At 44.1% G+C, this 16603-nt stretch overlaps 1 protein-coding gene across 2 annotated transcripts in view; it reads left to right on the plus strand.

Moving 5' to 3' along the window:
- The first annotated feature begins 6860 nt into the window (after positions 1–6860).
- The window catches only part of COL26A1 (collagen type XXVI alpha 1 chain), a 421072-nt gene continuing 411329 nt past the window's right edge, over positions 6861–16603 (plus strand). For both annotated transcript variants that reach the window (XM_029613263.1, XM_029613264.1), the window contains exon 1: positions 6861–7282. In XM_029613263.1, coding sequence (XP_029469123.1) covers positions 7131–7282 — 152 coding nt within the window. In that variant the 5' untranslated portion in view covers positions 6861–7130. The remainder of the gene's footprint in view (positions 7283–16603) is intronic.

A 16603-nucleotide genomic window follows, 5' to 3' on the forward strand; every position in this document is an offset into this window, starting at 1 on the left:
GGACCCCCACAAAAATTCAGTTCCAGCTACACCCCTACCATGTGTAGCTGAACACATGGAGGAAGAGACAATTTGATAAAAGAACAGTTATGCTGTGCAGAATGTCCCTTGAATTTAGAAGAACCTGAAAACTAAGTAAAGGCATCAAAATTTCCAGTTCCCCCTTCTTTAGAAGAAGTCTCCCTCTTGCTTGACTCCAAAATGATCTTTTTAATACTGTAATGCCCCCTTGACCGCTTAGCTCGCAGGGTTGTTCCTGGGTCCGGGACTGTCGTGGCGGAAGTCCCCCCCCAGGGTAGACATGGTCCTCATGTTCTTGGCGCCTGGTGCCTCCACCTGGGGAAGAAGGTGTTAGTGGGTGGGATTTCCCTCCCTTCAGCCCAGGAAAACAAATGGGACTGTGAACAAAGCTGGCAGTATGTACAAATATATAGAGGTTTATTAGACTATATAATAGGATGTCAAACAGCACATGTATCTACATGTGGTTAATAGTCTCAGGCCACACAACTATATATATTTCAAAAGGTAGCAAGAACATTTAATATTTGGCAATTCAGTGGTGTTGGCCCCTACTGCTATATAGAATAGAAGGGACCTCTTGAGTTCCCGCTTAATCAAGTGTTATTATTAGCCTCCCCCTTTTTTACCCCAAGTCTCACACATGTGAAAAGATGCAACTGGGTTAGTGGACAGTGTTGGCCCTGGGGGGGGGGGGGGGATCTTTTGTATCTAAACTGCTGCCATCTCCTCACTGCCGCTTCTCTACTGAAAGGTCTGTGCCAATGCTGGGGTCCACACCTTCCTCAGGACTTGACTCCACCTCCTGGAATGTTGCTGGGGTCCATGCCCTCCTGGGGTACCCAACTGTACTTGTGGACCTGTTGCTGGGGTCCACACCCTCATGGAGGACCACTCGATATGCCGCTGGGGTCCACATCCTCCTGGGGGACTGCTCAATCTGCTGCTGGGGTCCCCTAGCTCAAGGGGGACCCAGGGTCACCTTCTGATCTGTTGCTGGGGTCCTCTTCCTCCTGGAGGACCACTTGATCTGCTGCTGGGTTACACACCCTCCTGGGAGACTGCTCAATCTGCTGCTGAGATCCAAAACCTCCTGGAGGACTGCTCGATCTGTCCACTGGTGTCTCCTTCCTCCTGGGGGACCACTCCACCTCCAGATCTGTCACTGCCTTCAGTTAGCAAGTAGCACATTTAAGACTAATCGGAGAAAATTCTTTTTCACTCAACGCACAATAAAGCTCTGGAATTTGTTGCCAGAGAATGTGGTTAGTACAGTTAGTGTAGCTGGGTTCAAAAAAGGTTTGGATAAGTTCTTGGAAGAGAAGTTCATTAACGGCTATTAATCAAGTTTACTTAGGGAATAGTCACTGCTATTAATTGTATCAGTAACATGGGATCTTCATAGTGTTTGGGTAATTGCCAGGTTCTTGTGGCCTGATTTGGCCTCTGTTGGAAACAGGATGCTGGGCTTGATGGACCCTTAGTCTGACCCAAAATGGCAATTTATTATGTTCTTAGTTCTTCTTCCTTGATAGGAGGGTTTTCCTTGGCTTGTGTTTACAGCTCCACTAGTTTCATGGCTTGTTTAGCATTCAGTGATTCAGGCCCTCCACAGTCAAAGCTTTCAGTGATTTTAGCTCCGCTAAGCTCATGGCTAGTCAGTCGCTGTTACCCAGCCTGGATGGGTCACCTTCTCCCAGCCAAAAGGCCAAGACCCAGGCAGGACTATGGAAAGAGAATGTGTGCACAGCCTTCCATCCTGCTCTGTTGTCTGAGAACTGGGTACTCAGGGATCTGACTCCCCTTGTTCGGGTGAGAATCTGTTTGCTTCATAGGACTATTTTTTTCAGTAGATTTCTCTCATAAATCCCTCATTCAGAATTCTCCAATGTAGGACTTTTCCAGTCATTCAGGCCGATACAGTAAAAGTCGCGGGAGAGTGGGCGAGCGCCCGCTCTCCTGGCGCACACAAGCCACTCTCCTGTGTGCGCGAATCAGTAAAAAAAATATTCAAATTAGGGCCCGCGGTTAAAAGATTCGCTAGGGACACTAGCGTGTCCCTAGCGCCTCTTTTTTGACAGGAGCGGCAGCTGTCAGCGAGTTTGACAGCCGATGCTCAATTATGCCGGTGTCGGTTCTCAAACCCGCTGACAGCTACGGGTTCGGAAACCGGACGCCGGCAAAATTGAGCGTCCGTTTTCAACCCACGAGCTGCAGGCCGATTTTAAATTTTTTTTTTTTAAATTTTTAATTATTTTTAACTTTTGGGACCTCCTACTTAATATCGCCATGATATTAAGTTGGAGGGTGTACAGAAAAGCAGTTTTTACTGCTTTTCTGTGCACTTTCCCAGTGCTGGCAGAAATTAACGCCTACCTTTGGGTAGGCACTAATTTCTGAAAGTAAAATGTGCGGCTTGGCTGCACATTTTACTTACTGAATCGCGCGGGAATAACTAATAGGGCCATCAACATGCATTTGCATGTTGCGGGCGCTATTAGTTTCGGGGGGGGCTGGGCGCGCGTTTTTGACGTGCTATTACCCCTTCTGAATAAGGGGTAAAGCTAGCGCGTCGAATAAGGGGTAAAGCTAGCGTTGAATAAGGGGTAAAGCTAGCGTCGAAAATGCACGTACAAATGCAGGTTAACGGTGTGCTCCGCCTGAGCGCATTGTACTGTATTGGCCTGATAGTTCTGTAATTTAGGATTTTGCTATTCTTTGATTGAAAGTGATATTTTACTGTAAGTTACCAACTGTAGTTCAGGGGGCTGTGACATGCAAATCCCCTATCTGAATTTGAGACTCATCTATTCCATGGTCATTTAAGCATCTTCACAGTAAGGGGTCTAGCAACCTTTTCAATGTCATTATGGGTTTTCCTGGGTTGGCGGCTCATGTTACATATTTGCATTTCCTCTTTTTTTCTCTGCTGCAGTTCACGTAAATGGTAGCATGCTCTTTAACCTCCATCTTCCTTGGGAAGTGGGTTTCAATATATTCTCCCACAATTCAATGTATGTCAACGAGATGGTAAGACAGCTGTGTGATAATGTTATTTAGAAGCCCCCCCCCCCCCCAACCTCTATGTGAGAGGTTGATTGAGGTGGATTTTGTTTTTAGTAAATGTGTATTGAGGAACTATTATTGTGTTTTAAAATGAGTTTAACTTGTATTATGCTGTGTTTATTAAATTTTGTAAATGTATTGATATTATTTAAGATGTTTGTGTTGCACTTTAATTAGGATATTCTAGAACTAGGGGACATGATAGGAAAGCTGCAAGAGAGGCAGACTCAGGACAAGCATCAGAAAATATTTTTTCATGAAAAGGGTGGTGAATCCTTGGAATGTCCTCCCAGTGGAGGTGATGAAGGGAAAAAAAAAAAAACCAGTACCAGAATTCAAGAAGGCATGGGATTAATACAGAAGGGTCCTAGGATGGTAATGAAGCACTGGGGTAACCTGCACAGAGAGGCGGATGCAAACCTAAACAAAAGGCGGTGGGGGGCAACCTGCATGGAGTGGCAGATTGCAACCCTTAAAATCCTTGCTGGGTGGACCGGATGGGCTATTTCAAATAGCCCATCCGGTCCACCCAGCAAGGTCCATCCGGTCCACCCAGCAAGGACCTGGTTCCGATTCACATCTAAGATGTGAATCGGAACCAGAATCGGATCCGATTTCAGTTCCGATTCACATCTATAGAGATGTGAATCGGAACTGAAATCGGATCTGATTCTGGTTCCGATTCACATCTCTACAAATAGCCCATCCGGTCCACCCAGCAAGGATTTTAAGGGTTGCAATCTGCCTATTTGTGTATTTTTATGCTGTTATTTACTGTATTACTATGTTACTGGATGGTGCTGTTGTTATGATTGCAAACTCCTCTGAGTCTTTGTGGGGAGAGCATGGTATAAATCTGAAACAGAACAGCAAATACAATATTTTCCTTTCTCTCATAATGTAAGGAGTTGGCTTTGCAGCGAAGAACAAGCAGAAAAATATAAGAAAAAACTATTCAAAATAAGAGTTGATTTGTAGAGTGTCCACAGACGTTTTTCTATTAGCTAAGAAAAGTTTGATTTATGACCTCTCTAGACAAATACATGAGAACAAGAAACGTTTAAATACAGCGCCAATGTTTTTGTCAATGAACTAACTATTTACACATAAATGAAGTAGGTTTTTCTCCTTCTAATATAAATTTCCCATAAAGCCTATGAATCAGTGATTAAAAATAACAATCCTGTACGACTAATGTGGCAAGAGTTTTGTGCTGAATGGTTGGTTGCTCTTTGTATCATGGGGGAAAATTAAGTAACTCTATTATGGCTGAAAAGCTGACTACTTTGGGGGCAATAGGATGGGTTTCACTTCAGTGGATTGTTGAGTGTCATGTTGCCATGTGCAAACTTTAAAAAAAAGAAAACATTTTTTAACTAATTTGAGGAGCCTACAAGAAATCTTTGGGCTCATCAAACAAATGTATACTTTCTTCAAAGCAATCCAAAGCGGATATCTGCGACATCGTACATTCTGCATTTGATTTTGACAGATACAGTCCCACATAGGAGACTCATGAACAAAATGAGAAGCTTGGGAGTGGGTGCCAAGGTAGTAGTGTGGATTTGCTAATAGGTTGACTGACAGGAGACAGCGTGTAATCGTAAATGGAACCTACTCTGAAGAAAGAATGGTGTTGTGGAGTGCCACAGGGACTGGTTTTGGGACTGGTTCTATTCAATATCTTTGTGAGCAACCTGGCAGAAGGGATAGTAGGTAAAGTTTGTCTATTTGCAGATGATACTAAGATCTGCAACAGAGTGGACACGCCTGAAGGAGTAGAGAGAATGAAAGGTGATTTAAGAAAGCTTGAAGAGTGGTCGAAGATTTGGCAGCTGGGATTCAGTGCCAAGAAGTGCAGAGTCACGCGACTGGGTGTGGCAGTCCAAAAGAGCTGTATGTGATGGGCAGTGAAAGACTAATGCACATAGACTGGGAGAGGGACCTTGGTGTAATAGTGTCTGAAGATCTGAAGGTGGCAAAGCAATGTGACAAGGCAATAGCTAAAGCCAGAAGAATGCTGGGCTGCATAGAGAGAGGAATAACCAGTAAGAAAAAGGAGGTGATAATGCCCTTGTACAGGTCCTTGGTGAGGCCTCACCTGGAGTACTGCGTTCAGTATTGGTGCCCATATCTCAAAAAGGATAAAGACAGGATGGTGGCTGTCCAGAGAAGGGCGACCAAAATGGTGTGGGGTCAGTATTGGAAGACTTATGTGGAGATGCTGAAGGATCTGAATATGTATGTATACCCTGTAAGAGAGGAGGTGCAGGGGAGATATGATACAGACCTTCAGATACCTGAAAGGTTTTAATGATGTGCAAATGACAAACCTTTTATTTGGAAAGAAATCACTAGAACTAGGGATCAAAAAATTTAAGTCTAGGGAGGACAACTCAGAAAGAAAGATAGGAAATATTTCTTCATGGAGAGGATGGTGGATGCTTGGTATTTCCTGCTGGAAGAGGTGGTGAAGAAAACAGTAAACTAATTCAAAAAGGCATTGGATAAACCCTTTGGATCCCTAAAGATTAGAGGATGGAAATGAAGAAAAGAGTGCATAGGGGTAACTGGAGGTAACTCGCTGGTGCAGCGGTTACTACCTTAACCAGTAAGCCTTGATACTTTTGATGCAACTCCAACATTGCTCTCTGCTTCAACGGCAGGGGAAAAGGGGAATTGGATTCAGACAATAACCGAGGGCCTGATTTTTACGGTCTGGGGAACTGATAAGCATGGGGGTAACATACACAAAACAGCAACTACTACCCTCAACCATTAAGACTTGATGCTTTTGATGCAACGGCAACATCACTTTCTGCTTCTATGGAGGGGATTGTGGCAGGAAAGAGAAATTGGATTCAGAAACAACCAACATGAGCCCTGGTTTATTTATTTTTTTTCTTTTTTTTTTTTTTTACAGATTGGGGGGTAGTGATGCACAGACATAAGGGAAGAAATGCAGGACTGCTTCTACGGCCAAGTGCATAAGCAAAGCACGGCAAGCAGCACTGTCTGAATTTTCAAGAAGGCTCATCACCCAGTAAAAATGTTGCTATCAATACATTTTTATGGGTTATCATAAGGCTTGGGAATGGAGCAACAGTTGCTACCCTTAAGAGAAACATGGGAGTACCCTGCATGACGTGGCAGATACTGCCATATGAAACTTGCTGGGCAGACTGGATGGACCATTTGGACCTTTACTGCCATCATTCCTATGTTACTGTGTATTGGCTTTTAAAATCATGAGATTGCTTCTAAATGTGGATGCATAAAATTGTTTGACTTCCCACCATAGTAGAATTCACAAAAATATTGAACAGGAACAGCACCAGGACTGATCCCTGAGGCACTCCACTGATCACCTTTCTCTTCTCAGAGTGAATTCCATTTCTCAAAACCCTTTGTCATTTTATCCAGTTTCTAATCCAGTCCACCACCATGGGGACCCATCCTCAGACTGCTTAGTTTATTCATGATTTCAATTAGCTGCTTCCTAATTAACCGCAATACAAAGAAGCAAAGTCTGATGTTCATCTTGGAATGGATATTTTTTTTTCTGGCTGTGTTGCCTCTGTGAGTATATAGAGATGGGGATCGAATGCAAGTAGGGTGTAGTTCAAAGGCACCACAGTAGGTGGCGACCATGAACTTTAAGTAACGAGTCCTAGCAAATGAATGGAGAGAAAGGAACCTCACCAAATGCGAGGGGCTTTGCAACAAAATGAGTTTGTCCTAGATCTGCTGAACAGTATCAGTTTCAGTCTGTATCTGTGAGCGTTTTGGTCTGTTGCAAGAGCTTGGCTGGCTCAGCAGGTCAGAAACTGCATGTCCAGTAAGAGGACTCTGACCACACTAATTTCCCTGCAAGCCTTGCAAGCTGTGTGCTTCACAGTGCCATGGATGCAATTGCAGTTTAGGTCTCCAAAGCCATTTAGGTTCCCTGGTACCACTGAAAAGTCCCAGGAACTGCTGGATTTTGGCAAGAGCAGAAACACAAGCCTGTGCTTCCTTCAGTCTTATTTATTCCCTAAAAAAAAATGAAATCATCTCTTTTCTTGCTATGGTCGTGGTCCCTCTGTGGATTGACATATGGGACCGGGTTTCTCTATCAGTTCCCAGCATCAACTGTTCAGCACAATTACCCCGAGCAGAGCGCAGGGTCTCCAGCCAGCGGATTCACAAATCGCAGGTGAGTAGCTAAGTCTCAGACCAGCCCCTGGTGAGTGAGTGCATAAGGACAGTGTGTAATGCATGTGCGCATGCTGCTAACAGGCTGCTGATTTGATCCTCTGTTTCCATGTGAAGTGCTGTGCTGTGCTTTCCTTGCTCATCTCTGTCTTGACCAGAGCTTATTAATATCTAGACTTTCATTATACCTCTAACGTGAAATATAGCCCGATCAAATGATGCCACATGTATAGTGAGGATTGCAGTGGCGAGGATCCTTATTAAGAAAGATGTTCTTAATAAGAAGGTGACTGTACTGGACACGCAACCTAGAAATCAGGTCTTTCTTAAACAGGTGTCCCTAATGACATGCCCTGCAAGTTCTTGTTTCCTTTGCATGTGTGCCTTGAAGGCAGATTTTGCAGAGCAGGGAAACGTCCCATTGACAAGCGCTGTAGTTAAGGAACTTTAGAAAGAGAGCATTGAAAAGTGGTAACTTTTTTTGCCCAAATACAAAGTGGGAGTTTCCCTCGCTCCCCCAGCCAGAGTGAGTGGCACATTTGGCTTGGACCCCGTTTTCGAATTTACAAAATGTATACCCCTGTTCCTGCCTCGGCCCCTGCCAGGATTTGAGAGTAGGTGAGAGAGGAGATTTTGTGTGGAAGAGATGGCCCTGTGCTTATCCACCACATCAGTACAGTGGAGTGCAGCAGCCCTCCAAGTTTCTAGTATTTTGCCAGAAACAATAATTCTCCCCTGAATTTTGCTTAACTTGCTATCATATTTGTCACTTAAGAAACCATCTGGTGTAACTGAATCGACAGCAAAATTAGTAGATTTCCACACAATTTGTGCAATTCCTTCTACAAAAAGCAGCTTCCGTATGCCAGCATCAAATTGTTAAAGACCCATGATCGATTTTTCTGTTTGGACGGAGGACTTGCTGAGGTCCTGGTTTGCTCAGACCTCAGGTTGCGGCTGTAGGAGGTGAATCCTGTTGGCAAAGTGTTCCATCTTGGAGAAGTCTTCCCTTCTAGCACCTGGAAAGCAAGTGGGATGAAAGTGTCTTAGGTAACCATTTTGAGGAGACAAAGGAAGAGAAGAGAAACTTTTTTTTATTTTAGCTAAAATTAAACCCTTCCAGGGTCTGCTAAAGTAGCTTAATAATTTAAGTTGGTCAGTGCGATCATTAATCACATTTTTAAGCCAAGGCACTAGTAAGCTCCTCTTAAAAAGAAATCACTTGAAAACCTTTGAAATTGTCTTCCATGGCGCTGTATCCCAAATCCCCAACAACTGATGGCGTTGGCAGTGCCAACCTGGATTCAAGGGTTTGAAATCATTTCCCAAGACAAGCCAATAGGGGGTGCCCTCGTTCCAAGGTGGGTAGAGAAAAATGGTGGTAATGTTATGAGAAGCCGTGGTCTTTGTCCTGCACTATCTCTTGGACTGTTTTTTTTTTAAGAATGGTGACTGGCTTAATGATGAGAAAGCTAATGTTCGCAAAATGAAGGAAGGATTCAGTCTTGCTAGAAATGTAAAATCTGTGTATATTAAAAAGCAAACAAGTGGTGCTAAGATAAAATACATCCTAAAACATCTGCTGTGATCCCGGAATACAGGTTCAAACTGGGTGAACATTTAATTCAGTTTTCAGAATTTATATTCCATGTTTTACAAGAGAAAAACGTGGACAAAGCAGATCACATCTCACCAATTCTGTCACAATTACAAGTTTTGCATGACAATACACCCTGTTGTGGAAGTTCATCAAGAGCCACTATTTTAGCAGGGCGCTCCTGGACATTTATAAGGAAACGCCTGGCCTGGAGGTTATTGGAAATGGGCTGCCGTGCCATCTAGGCCAGAGCTGGTTGCATATTTATTTCTGATTTACTAAATTATAAAAAATCTTGAAAGTCAGTTTTGGTCCTTATCGCTCGCTGCACTAGATAGAAGGCATGCATACCCTAGGCTTGTAATTTTTGTTACTGCTATTGACTGTTGAATTAGTGCAGGGGTCTGGTAGCCAGTGGAGGGGAGTGGGCAGTGGAGTGCCTCAGAGATCTGTATTGGGACCTTTACTTTTCAATATATTTATAAATGATCTGGAAGAAATACAATGAGTGAGGTAATCAAATTTGCAGATGATACAAAATTGTTGGTTCAGTGTGCTGCGGCAGTCAAAAAAGCAAACAGAATGTTGGGAATTATTAGAAAGGGAATGGTGAATAAAACAGAAAATGTCATAATGCCTCAGTATCGCACCATGGTGAGACTGCACTTTGAATACTGTGTACAATTCTGGTCGCCGCATCTCAAAAAAGATATAGTTGGGATGGAGAAGGTACAGAGAAGGGCGACCAAAATGATAAAGGGGATGGAACAGCTCCCCTATGAGGAAAGACTAAAGAGGTTAGGACTGTTCAGCTTGAAGAAGAGACAGCTGAGGGGGATATGATAGAGGTGTTTAAAATCATGGGAGGTCTAGAACGGGTAATTTAATCTTTCGGATGATAGAAGGACTAGAAGGCACTCCATGAAGTTAGCATGTGGCACATTTAAAACTAATTGGAGAAAGTCCTTTTTCACTCAACGCACAATTAAACTCTGGAATTTGTTGCCAGAGGATGTGGTTAGTGCAGTTAGTGAGGCTGGGTTTAAAAAAGGATTGGATATGTTCTTGGAGGAGAAGTCCATTACCTGCTATTAATTAAGTTGACTTAGAAAATAGCCACTGCTATTACTGGCATCAGTAGCATGGGATAGTCTTAGTTTTTGGGTACTTGCCAGGTTCTTGTGGCCTGGATTGGCCTCTGTTGGAAACAGGATGCTGGGCTTGATGGACCCTTGGTCTGACCCAGTATGGCATGTTCTTATGTTCATATGGTCCTAGGGAAAGCTGGAGTCTTTGTAGGTTTTGATACCTTGTTAGAAAATCAGCAAAAATAAGATGTTGTAGAATATCAGTTTTCAAGACAACGTTTGATGAAGAAGATGCCTTCAAAAGACCTATCAAAGTAACATAAAAGATCTCGGCAGAAAAGGACCACTGGTGCCTCCAGTCTGTCCACTAAATCAAACCAGGAGCTCACCGTCTGAAAAGGAGAAGCTGGTGGGCAAGCCAAGGTTGTGGCAGAAACAAGAGGTTACGGTAAGTTGTGGAGAATGTGGATTGCTTACTTAATGTTATATGTAAGGGCTCCGCCCAAAAGTTCTTGTTCTTTGTGAACTGATGCGATGTGCGAACGGATATCGGTATAGAAGAGACTTTAAATAAATAAATAAGAGTCTAAGCAATACCATTAATAACATTTGAAAATATATTAAATTCTATGTCTAATCCGTTAGAATTACTGTATTGGAAATAAGGAAATTCAAGGATTCCTTTTCATGAAAACCCCCAAAACAAACTGGTGTCTTAGCCTTACTGTAACATATGGGGAAACCGGATAGTACATGGAATTAGAGTCTCTTATAACGCAGGGCACTTGGGAGGTGTGCCTGGCGTGCCGAATTACCGGTATGTTATTGACTTTTTGCCTTCATGTTTTGTCTTTTATTGCACATTCTGGCATGCAGATTTGTTTCCGAAGACATTTGGCATTTGGTTCTGGCAGACTGTGGGGGGGGGATTAAACTCAGTATGTGAGAACCGAAAAGGTCTGTGTGCGCTGACAGATCGGCGTTGAAATTTGAAATGACAATTACAAATCCAGCAGGATTCACGGTAATGACGTTTAGTTAAGGCTGGAGATGAAGTGGCTGTGGCATGGCAGAAGCACACCTGGAAGGATGGTGTAATATTTTCCTGTGGGGTAGATCGCCATAGGAAAGATATAAATAAATCATTGTGTTACAGTGCATTAGGGTTCTCACTTGGCTCCATCTCATAAGGAAACAGGCTGATCCAGTCCTGGTTTGACCTCAGTGCAGGCATGGATTTGCAGATCTGATTTTCTTAGGAAAATCAATGGGACAGTCAGATCTACAAATCCATGAAAGCCAGTGAGGTTAGACCACATTATAATGTTGTAAAGCACTGTGTGTGAGGAGCTGTTTGCTATTGGTTTGCACCATTAAGGGATTTAGATGCACTCGCATTCCAGTGCCTGAATTTTTCTTGCTTATGCTGTAAATTGCATTTAGGTCATTCAAGGCATTTCTTATTATAATGGTTCTCAAAGTTTCCTCAGTCTGGGCGACAGTCCTGCACGTTACAGCTCTGGCTAGGCCAAGCAATCAAATCTTTAAAGGCATCCTTAAAATGCTATCCTCCCCCGACTCAGCCCCCTTTTCCTGCAAAGCAAAGGGGTGAGCGGAGAAGTGTATAGTGAGACCCAGGAGCAAAAAAAATGAGGCTTGGATTCTTTTTTTTAATTTCTAAAAAGTATAATTACGTAAGATCCAAACTCTGCATGCCTGCTGCCATGTTTGCATTTTGCCAGCAAACATGTCGTACAGAACCGGCCCTGCGGCATTAGGGGGAGCAGAAACTCACCCCCAAAAAGCTACAGGATAGACTTTTCTTTCACATCGTTTCCTAGTCTAGCAAACTATAAACTCCACAGCCAGTGGGAGGAATGGAGAAGGTTACCATCTGACTTAGGTCAGTGTCTGCTTTTTCCCCTTTGTATCTATGGACTCATAGTCCTGCCATTCCTAGATAAATTAGGACTATATGTTCATAGATGCAATGGGGCAAAAATAGAACTGGATCCACCTGTTAGAGTTGATCAGAGTCAGGTGGCAATCCTCAAAATGAAGAGAATAATTCCTAAAGACGGTAACTTTAAAACAAGCATGCAAGCGCCCATGCACGCGAACATTCGCTGGAATTTTAAATCATGTGCGCAGGTACACACGAACGATTTAAAACACGCCTACCGCGTGTATGTGTACTCCTAATTTTAAGCACGTATCTTCCTTAAGGATTTGTCAGCTTTCACGCACACAGGGAAGCGGGTTTTAAACATGCTCGCATGAAGGCCATTCCCAGTTTTACCCATTAGTCTACCAGTTTGCCCAGTCCATCTTGAAGCCATTCAGGAACCCCCCCCCCCCCCCCCGGTTCTTCATCTCGCGTTCCCTCCAGGAGTCCTACACCCCCTCGCCTAATCCACATTGCTCACGCGAGGCGTATATGGGCCTCTATTTATTTTATTTATTTATTTATTTAAAGATTATTTTTTTTTTAATATACCGCGGCACGTGTGGCACATCACCTCGGTTTACAAGCAACATTAATTCAGCAAAGCGCTTTACAATAAAACATATTAACTAGAGACAATAAACAAGTAGTAAGATTAACCAATAACTAGGAGCATGAATAAATAAATAGTGTCTAGGGGAGAGAATAACAATGGAGAAGTTAAGCGTGAGCAACACTTACAATTCAGCCCAAAGTGTATATACCTCTTGGTCGAATAACCAGGCTAATTAGCACGTATAGAAAATGATGGCATTCACATTTGGCTGAAGGAGCACGAGGGGGACCACTGACTTAGAGGACAGAGATGTTTTAGTTAGTGCAATGGTGAATGGTCTGCCTGATACGCCGCTGGATCAACTCCGGCTCCTGCAGAGCTCAGTAGTCCATCTATCCTAATGTCTCTCACATAACCCTCGTGTTACTACCATGTGTTTAATGTATTCCATTAAAACACTGTTTAAAGTACATGGGCCTGATTTTAAAAAGCATTTACTCAAACAAAACTGGGTTTTACACATGTAAATGCACTTTAATTGAGTAAACAAATGGCTTTTGAAAATCGCTACGATAGTTGCCACATTTATGTGAGTAACTCCTTGTGAGAAATACTCCCCTAAGTGTAAGATGGGGAGGGGGGGGGTGGTTGTTATGGTTTTATTTTATATGTTGATTAGTATTACGATTCACTAGTTTATTTTTTTGTATTTATTGTAAAGCCTTTTGATTAATACAGAAATACATGAAGAGAATGAAATAAAGTGAACTAAACAAAGCTTTACCTTTACCTTTATGTGCCTACATGGCCTTACTCCTATCTACTTTTCTTCCTTTCTCCTTTATTGCCCCCCTCGCTCCCTCCATGCCCACTTTCCCAACCCTGCACCAAGCAAACCGCTTCTATTTTGGAGCCGTTTCCCGTCTAGGTCCCACCCTCTGAAATAAACTTCCCCAGATGTGCAGGATGCCACGGCTCTCACTACCTTCAGGACTAAACTTAAAACCCCCTTATTCGGGCTGGCCTGTCCTGATCTGTAACCATTCTGGCTTTGTCTGTCTTTCATTTACCATGTAACTTTGTACTTGCTTTTATGTTGTGCTTGTGTTACCATCAGGCGCTCTGGTCCGAGAGCCACGTAAAAGCCAAAATAATTTTAATTAAAAAACAACTAGAGTATACGGTTCCCCCTTTCTTGAGTTGCATTGTTACATGAGAAAAGAACAGCCCCAGTAGGCAGCCCGCTTTTCCAGGGATGGCGTTTCTTTGTACTGGAGACTGCAGTCCATCTCTGATCTCTTGCTGGACTCCAACCAACTTTCCCTGAGGCAGAAGAATTGAGCAGACGGGCTGTAACTGATTTCTTAGGGAATGTTAGTGTAAAGTGTCCTGGGGATTGCTATGTACTGACATATGGAAATGTATACTGTACATATGGTACTGCTATTGTTTTTGCATTATCAGGGAATGCAAAGCTTCCATTGCTTCCTGGTTTCCCCTGCCATCCTGAAACAGGAGAAATTTTAATAAGCTTATGTGATAGAATGCCGTGGAAAAGATTCTCTGCTGCAACCTGGAGAGGGTGCATGCTCAGAGCTTTCTACAGGTATTGACTTTTGAGTGGCAAATCTCATACCAAGTAAGAATTCTATTAAATGAAATCCAGTATTGAACTCAGTGGCAGGGTGACTACTTGATACATCCCTAGATTATCGGACGTTCCTGTTTCGGGTTCAGACCGCGCACACTGGTATCCTGCCCAGGGACTCTGACATGGGGGCCAGGGCCGGAGGAACCACTAGGCGAGCTAGGCCTGTGCCTAGGGCGCCGAGACTTAGGGGCACCATGGCAGGCGGCAGAATTTTGAAAGGGCAAAAAGTGCCCTTTCAAAATTCTGCCAGTCCCCGCCTCACCTTGCCTCCCCCCCCCCCCCCCTCCCAGTGCCCTGGTGGTCCAGCGGAGGGCCTAGGAGTGATCTGCCATTCCCGGGGCCTCGGCTGCCACTAACCAAAATGATACCAGTGGCCTTCAGCCCCTACCATGTGACAGGGGCACCGGTAGCCCCTGTCACATGGTAGGGGCTGAAGGCCACCGGCGCCAGGGGCAGATTGCCCTTTCAGGGGATCGGGCTTCCCCCAGTGGGGCAATCCGCCCATGGCGCCGGTGGCCTTCCCAGCCAAAGAGAAGAAGAGGGTCTGCTGGCGCACGGCCCAAAGAGAAACCTGCGGGGCCACAGCAGAGCCATCCTGCCACAGCTGCAAGACAGCCAAGCGGGGCCAGAAGAGAGGCCTGCAAGAGCTGAATGGAAGAGGGGCCGCAAGCCCCTGCCGGAGCCCAAGCCAGCGACAGCTGAAGAAAGGAAGAGGGGCCGTGAGCTGCTGTCGGAGCCCAAGCTGGCGACGGCTGAAAAAAGTGAAGACAAGCCCAAGTGTCGCCACTAGAACCCAGGAGAGTGATGTCGCTGCCAGCTGCCGCCCGCTGGAGACCAGGCCGGTGGGGGCCGAAGAAAAGAAGATCAGTACTGTCAGCTGCCGCCGGAGACAAGGCCGACAGGCTGAAGACGAGCTGTTCAGCTGGGGGCCTTTGTATGTGTCTGTGTGGCATGTATGTGAGGCAGGGAGGGTGCTTCTGTGTCTTTGTGTTGTGTATGTGAGGCAGGGAGGGTGCTTGTGTCTGTGTGGTGTGAGACAGGGAGGGTGCTTCTGTGTCTGTGTGTGTGGTGTGCATGTGAGGCAGGGAGGGTGCTTCTGTGTCTGCGTGTGGTGTGTATGTGAGCAGGGAGGGTGCTTCTGTGTGTGTGTGGTGTGAGACAGGGAGGGTGCTTCTGTGTGTGTGTGTGTGTGTGTGGTGTATGTGCGAGAGAGGTGGAGCATGTTTTTGGCTGGCTGTGGCTGTGAGAGAGAGGGGGCATGTGTATGATTCAGCCTGTTTATAAGTGAGATAGAACATGTGTATGATTGAAAGCCTGTGTGTAAGTAAGAGAGAGCGAGAGCATTGTGTGATTGAGAGAGACTGGCCAGAGAGGTGACGTGTGTATGTGTGAGAGAGACTGATCAGGGAGATGACTGGTATGTGTGTGCTTGTGTGTGTGAGAGAGAGAGACCGATCAGGGAGATGATTGGTGTGTGAGAGATGAAAAACTGGTCCTGAGGATGTGACTGGTGTGTGTTTGTGAGAGAGAGAAGAGACTTGTTGTGGTCCCTAAGGAAGAGGACCGTGAGGACAGCTTCAGCAGCTACTGCTGCTTCTGGTGTGGCCTGCAAGGGAAAGGAGTAGGAGAACTGCTGGAGAGGGTAAGTAAGGGTGGCTTTTTAAGTTCAATTTTCTTGACTGACTACCATTTTAAATATTGGGTAGTATGTGATGTGTCTGCTGTTTTGAAATATTTTATTGGTGTTTGGTAAAGCTTTCAAAATTTGCATGAGTCTTTAATTATTGGATATTCTATTCATCAGCTGTTTTGAAATTATTTTATTAGTATGATTTTACTATTATGATTAATGATTTATATATCTTGATTTTATTGATTGTTTCATGAGGAATGGTGATTTTTGGTTTTCCATTGTGCACTGTAAAGTCTGTCGTAATGCGTTTTACAGTTCAGTTTTTGTCTGCACATTTCTATTTATACTTTAAGTGGCTTTATTCTGTATTTGGTGAGGGTTTGTGTTCTGCATGCAAAGACTGAGATAGTCAAAAAAGGAAACAGAATGTTGGGAATTATTAGAAAGGGAATGGTTAATAGAACGGAAAATGTCATAATGCCTCTGTATCACTCCATGGTGAAACCGCACCTTGAATACTGTGTACAATTTTTGTCGCCGCATCTCAAAAAAGATATAATTGCGATGGAGAAGGTACAGAGAAGGGCAACCAAGATGACAAAGGGGATGGGACAGCTCTCCTATGAGGAAAGACTAAAGAGGTTAGGACTGTTCAGCTTGGAGAAGAGACAGCTGAGGGGGGATATGATAGAGCTGTTTAAATCATGAGAGGTCTAGAATGGGTAAATGTGAATCGGTTATTTACTCTTTCGGATAATAGAAGAACTAGGGGGCACTCCATGAAGTTAACATGTGGCACATTTAAAACTAATCAGAGAAAGTTCTTTTTCACTCAACGCACAATTAAACTCT

Source organism: Rhinatrema bivittatum, chromosome 8 (assembly GCF_901001135.1).
Source record: "Rhinatrema bivittatum chromosome 8, aRhiBiv1.1, whole genome shotgun sequence".
In the NCBI taxonomy this organism is placed as follows: domain Eukaryota; kingdom Metazoa; phylum Chordata; class Amphibia; order Gymnophiona; family Rhinatrematidae; genus Rhinatrema; species Rhinatrema bivittatum.